This window comes from Engraulis encrasicolus, chromosome 5 (genome assembly GCF_034702125.1).
Source record: "Engraulis encrasicolus isolate BLACKSEA-1 chromosome 5, IST_EnEncr_1.0, whole genome shotgun sequence".
In the NCBI taxonomy this organism is placed as follows: Eukaryota; Metazoa; Chordata; class Actinopteri; order Clupeiformes; family Engraulidae; genus Engraulis; species Engraulis encrasicolus.
In genome coordinates, this window is record NC_085861.1 from 45,084,925 (window position 1) to 45,091,415 (window position 6,491).

The 6,491-nt window shown below is 42.6% G+C and overlaps 1 protein-coding gene across 1 annotated transcript; it reads left to right on the forward strand.

Moving 5' to 3' along the window:
* The first annotated feature begins 889 nt into the window (after positions 1-889).
* Positions 890-6,265, forward strand: LOC134449807 (uncharacterized). The gene is made up of 7 exons (XM_063199914.1): positions 890-899; positions 3,799-3,914; positions 4,142-4,294; positions 4,403-4,439; positions 4,917-4,985; positions 5,362-5,464; positions 5,565-6,265. Exons 1-7 carry the CDS (start codon positions 890-892, stop codon positions 5,710-5,712), a joined length of 636 nt encoding a protein of 211 aa, XP_063055984.1. The 3' UTR covers positions 5,713-6,265.
* The last annotated feature ends 226 nt before the right edge of the window (positions 6,266-6,491 follow it).

The following is a 6,491-nucleotide window of genomic DNA, read 5'->3' on the forward strand; positions in this document are numbered from 1 at the left end:
ATTGAGCTTTTGCAAGATATTGAAATATAATGCTGTTGTCAGTGATGTCATTATGACGAGAAGCAAGTGGAGGAGGCAAGGTCACATATTGGGATGCACCCACTGTGTTGTGGAGGAGGCAAGGTCGCATAGCAACGCACTCTGTGTGTACACGCGTGCGTGCGCTCTGTGAGAGAAAAAGAGAGAGAGATCGCCACCCAACCCCCATCCCCCAACACCTTAGGAAGCTGAGGAATCTGAGGAATCTGTGATGGGATATGTAGATACTGTGCACGAGCTATGCCAGGAATGGGGTGAAATTGCAGTTTTTGCTTAGGCAAATCTATCTAATGCCTCAATCCTTTTTCATAGCTACTGTGGCAGGCGTGTGTCTCGTGTGTGAAGGGGCGTAACGCACATTTACGAGAAAAGTAGGCCTACCCGGATGGCCGTCCATGAGTATGGGAGGAGGAGAGCGAGGAGGGCGGGGGCGAGGCGATAGACTTATTACAAAACTACTGTGTCCGTCTGAAGCTAGTTCACAGTGAACTGCGGACCCGTCCACGGAGGAGAGACAACGCCGCAACGACACCATACCACACAACGGAACGCAACGACAGTAGGCTATTCTCTGCATCAAAGCACTCTCAATGGCTATCCGAAGCGACTTCGTTTTTCAAGGTATTGTTCCCTTTTATCTATATCTATATATATGGGCTGTAGTCAAGACCACCTTTGTAGAGTCCAAGACAAGTCCAAGACCAGAATAGTCAAGTCCGAGACGAGTCAGAGTCAAAAGAGTTTCGAGACCGAGACAAGACCGAGTCCAACAACATTCGAGTCCAAGTCAAGTCCGAGTCACTTGTCGGTCAGTGTTAAACGATGAGAAGGATGACTGTCAATTATGAGAATGTTTGAAGGTAACCTATATGCCATGGATGTGAAGACAATTTTTATGTTGTTGGATTTCTAGCTCCACTTTTTTGCTTAGAGCATTGGCTATCATACATTCTAAAGACAGACCCGGTCGAGTCCAAAAGCTTAATTTGGCAAGACCAGTGTCCGAGTCCAAGACAAGTCAGAGACCAATTGATAGCGAGTCCAAGACAAGTCCAAGTCCATAAAAAACGGACTTGAGTCCGGACTGGGACCGAGTCCGGTCTCGAGTACTACAGCCCATATATATATATATACCCACTCGCCTCCAAAAGAGTTGTCGCCTATCCATCTGTTTGGAATAACAGCCAATAACCTGACTTTCAATTAATCACTTGGCTTCAACAGTCACTCATATGAAAGCTACAACCCTCCCGAATGAAAATGTATGTACAAAAATAAATTTCATGCACCAACGAAAGATTGACCCTTTATTGAACACAGACAGGGCAGATTTTCACAAGACAAAAGTTTTGTCGCCTATCGAACATAATGTGAAAATGAGCAGATAAGTCACTTCAAAACACTTCAAATACGCAGATTGGGTGTCATACTTAATCACTGAATCACTCTCACCTCTCCAGAAAATCAACTTTGGCCTTAGGTGTATGTTTAGGGTCATTGTAATCATGGAAAGCAACACAATGAAAATCAATGGAGTTCAATGAGAGATGGTGACATATTCGCTATTCGTAGAGCAATACATGTTTAACTTCATGATTTAATCAATGATAAAAGCCCTCAAACACCTGCAGCATGCATGCAGCTCCTCATAAGAGCTGTATCTGTACCATGGTTCACTTTATGCACCATTTCTCTTTTTTCATATTCTTCATCTCCAACACCATATAGTTTTGATGCTATCAGTTCTAAAATGGTTGATCTTGGGATCTTGACTTCAGAGTATGAGTCCCATTAGCCTTCATTTTTGTCAGAATTAGGCCTGACATACTCTTGGCTGGCTTTTTTGAGACAGGACAGTGGCAGAGACTTCTTTGGTGTTAAAGGTGAAGAATTTGGAAAAATACATAGTGCCTAAAGTCAAAGATGGGAGGGGATACAGCTCTTATGTGGAGCTGCATGCATGCTGCTGGTGTGTGAGGGCTTTTATCATTGATTACATCATGAAGTTAAAAATTTATTGCTCTACGAATAGCAAATATGTCACCATCTCTCATTGAACTCCATTGATTTTCATTGTGTTGCTTTCCATGATTACAATGACCCTAAACATACACCTAAGGCCAAAGTTGATTTTCCAGAGAGGTGTGAGTGAATCAGTGATTAAGTATGACACCCGATCTGCGTATTTGAAGTGACTTATCTGCTCTTTTTCACATTATGTTCGATAGGCGACAAAACTTTTGTCTTGTGAAAATCTGCCCTGTCTGTGTTCATTAAAGGGTCAATCTTTCTTTGGTGCATGAAATGTATTTTTGTACATTCATTTTCATTCAAGAGGGTTGTAGCTTTCATATGAGTGACTTCTGAAGCCAAGTGATTAATTGAAAGTCAGGTTATTAGCTGTTATTCCAAACAGATGGGTAGGCGACAACTCTTTTGGAGGCGAGTGGTATATATATATATATATATATATATATATATATATATATATATATATATATATATGCACGGGTGGTAGCCCCATGCAGGGGCGGTTCTAAGGGGTGGCAGGGGGTGGCATTTGCCCCCCCAGAAATATGATTTGCCACCCCAATTAAGAGCCCTGATTGTGACCAATAGCCTTAATGCTTGACATCATTTCAGAAATTTTTCAGACAGGTTGCAGGGTTTCACTTTAAGGGATTCACTGTGTCACATAAGTGTGTGTGTCGATTATATAGTGTTTATAATTTTCCCTTAGTGTAGGAGCATGCCCCCCTGAAATACACTTCGCCACCCCTTTGCCACCCCAAGAATAAATGTCTGGAACCGCCCCTGGCCCCATGTTGAACTTTGGCGTTTTGTAATAACTCTGGAGAATGAGTTCTCTCCCGTGCGAATGCGCCATGTCAGTAATTTATCAGGTAACAATCCCACCGCAAATTACCAACTGTTTCGCGGAACTCATGCGTCCAGTTGCAATTGCGCACTGTTCAATGTCATTTTCTGCTGTCGGAACGGCAGCGAGACGGCTGAGGTCCTTCTGCTTTGTTTCGGCGCGTGTGCGTCGGCGTGCGCGGACAGTCCTGTTCAAAATCGCCCTTAAGGGAATAGCGGGCAGGGTGGCAGTTTTTTCCTCGACTGGGAAGGCATTATATTCTGCGGTTGTGGGCAATATGCAGGCCTATTGCACGAACAACTATTCCACAAGGGGCTGATTACAAGATAGTTATGGGTTTATATGTAGACTGAGGTGCAGTTGGTTGAGTTTAATATCTATTCTCTTTAGAGAGAAATGTGAAATTCACTATGTGCCAGAGGTCAGTTCAAAATCATCTAGCCATTTGGTTGGGATAGGGATAGCCTACTTCCCTCTATGTGCAGTTGTGCACCCTACCGCGAAGACACAGTAACCTAATTTAGGCCTACTGCATGCCTGAACCCTAAAGGAGTCATCACACTATATTGTTTTCAATCAACCCTGATGACCAACTAAGGCAGTTTGATTTAGGCTACTTTATGAATAAGTGCTTTGATGACAATATCTACGAGAGAAAACAATACTTACTGTAGTTCGGTGACATTCAGGCTACCAGCTTTGACCACAGTACCTCTTTTACCACAAAGGTTTTTTTTATTTTAAATCAGGATTTGATCAGAGGATTTGATCCTTCCTAGTACTACATATGGATGTGCACACACTGGTATTGTAATCACATGCTCTTTTTCTTCCAGTCCTAGTCGTGGTACCCCTCCTTTGGCAAGCCTGTCTTGCTGCAGCTCTACATTCACCGTCCGACTCCAAGTGTACCTGTAGCTGTGATATTCAGTCTGATGGCAATTCAACCTTCGCCTACTCAATCCCTGACTACTGTGAAGGTGACATTCTAATTCAGGTAGGCCTAGTCTTTCACACACAGTTCATGTTTGAGCCCAAGATAGTTCTGTATGATGGGGATGAGGGCCCAAAATGTCTTGCTTTCAGCTCAGGTGACCAGCAATATCTGGTGGCACTATGGCCTGTTATCATTCAAAATGTACATTAAGCAAACTGTGGACATTTACATTCACAGGGCACATATTTAAATAAATGTAACTCTCTTTACCTTTGCTACCATTTCAGGGGATCATTTCAGGTGAAGTAGGCCTACATGGGAGCAAGGAGAAACCTATTCCACCAGTGACTGCGGTCTCAACTGAGAGCTTCACCATAAACCACGACACGAGTCTAACACCTCCACCTGTTGAACTTGAACTGCACTGCACACAACCCAATGTCAGAGAGCCATTGGATATTCTACTTGTTCAGCGACTTGCATAAGAAATACAGGATGTAACTCAAAACATTCTGATATCTCAAAGTTTCAATGTATTTGTTTTGCAGTCTGGCACAACCACCACAATACCAATACATTGCACCTGTAAGTATGTTTTCTTTATATTTCTCATGCCTTAAGAAAAGAAAACTAAATGTCCCTGTCTGTGCTTTATCAATCCTAATTCTGACTTGATTTAGGGCCTCCACACGCCTTTCCCAACAGCACTGCAGAGCACTATCAGTTCTAATTTCGATTACCCCCGCATATTTACACAGACGTGCTATAGCAATGATTGGTCATTTTCATCACAGCAGAGCAACGAGCGGCTCCATCAAAAATAGAGCTCTCCCCTAATCATTATCCGACATCCAGAGACATTGGCGCCAGTGTGCGGGGTCGTATTGAAAACAGTGGAATCGAACTGTGGCAGAGCAGTGCTACCCACGTTGCCGGAACCGGTGTGCGGAGGCCCTTATGCATTTTATACACTATATGCAAACGTGTATTAGGCAGATCACTTTGTCTGATACGCTGGATCTGGATGGTGTCTGAGTGATGTTTTTTTTTGTTTGCTCATAGGGGATGCCTGCATCAACTCCGCGAAGAATCACAGCCCCATGGTAGAGCCTCCCACTGCTGAGCACAGCTGTAAGTGTTACACTGCTGACTCACTCACCATCACCAAAAGCAGATAAACTGAGAAATATGACTTGTGTACTGTATGTATCGATCTGCCAGTAATTATTAGTACAATGGTGCTACATAGCAAATGCCAGAGCAGTTTTATACTGTTTTATACTTTGAACTGTATGCCTTGTTACCTTCCATTTGGCTGTACAGTAGTTTAAATGAGTTGGAAAGGAACACTTTTACTTTTCTGGACAAACCTTTATTTGCACACAAAAATCAAACATGAGCCCAGCTCACTTCAGGACATAAACAAATGTCACAATAAGGACTCTTATCTGTGTGCCTAATTAGGTGTTGATTTATGACTTATGTTTTAATATGTGTCTTCTTTTAGTACCCAGGACCCCAGACAGCAGCCCCCATTATCGAGTAGGCCTAGTTGTCAGTGCTACTGGTGTTGTCGTCATTGTGCTCATTTGGATTGCCGTGCATCGGCGGTAAGCATCCCTTTCCAGCATTATTTTTAGCCTAAGCATGTGTGTGAGACGCAAATTCCATGTGTAGTGTGTAGTAACACTTTCTAATTGACTAATTTAGTAATTCCATGGAGAAGAAGAAGGAGGATGTGGAGTGTCCTCTGAGGGAATCCAGCTCCGAGACGTCGTCATCAAGCTCCAGTCAACAGCTTCCAGGCCCCCAGGATCCCACTCCCATCACGGGCCACGATGACCACGGAGGAACCTGAGAAGTCACCATAAATAATGGAGAAACACAAGAAGTGGTTGTTAATCATGACTTGAACTATCTGAGCGTTGATCTGGCCAAGTTGCAACTTCACTTATCAGAGCACGAGAATATCCTGTGTCCATGGGTGCCTCTGTATTGCACTGATTTAAGGCATATTGGTTGGACTGACTCGATAGTGTCATTTTGCACAGTGTCACAGAGCATATTGTATTACTGTACTGTTACAAACCGAGAAGAAGGTGCCGTCTGAGCCTCTTTATTTCCCAGGCACATCAGGGGATAGCCACATGGATTGATGTATACTGATGATGAGATACATGTGATAAGTGCCTTCCACATTTCTTTCCTTTCTCTCCTGAGTCCTCTTCTATTCATCAGCTTTCCCACTTCACATATTGTTACAGTACAATTCCATGTATGTATTTACTTTTACTTATTTTCAATTGTTTTTTTATCTGATGTCTATGTTTTTATTTATGTTATTTATTTTCATGATCATGTGTTGTTTTGTTCTTTCTTCTCTTTCTATGTTGGAATGTACTTGGAATGTTTTTTTTTGGTGGGTGGAGGGGGGGTGAAAGTGAAAGGGTGTTGCAAGAGGGCTGTGAAATAATTTTGTAAAAATATAAATAATATTTGTTTGTGAAAATACAACAAAGTTTTTTATTTAAAAAAGAATTATTTGTGTTTCTCAGTGTGTCTTTCAAAGCAGGGGGATAGACGGAACATTGCAACGCCCCTTTGCTATGGACTGTGGATTTGCATTGTGTTGTTGAT

Excerpts from the sequence above, each read along its gene's own strand:
- LOC134449807 (XM_063199914.1), top strand. Across the intron at positions 3,915-4,141 it reads AAGGTGACATTCTAATTCAG|GGGATCATTTCAGGTGAAGT; the intron begins GTAGGCCTAGTC and ends CTACCATTTCAG. Across the intron at positions 5,465-5,564 it reads TGGATTGCCGTGCATCGGCG|TAATTCCATGGAGAAGAAGA; the intron begins GTAAGCATCCCT and ends TGACTAATTTAG.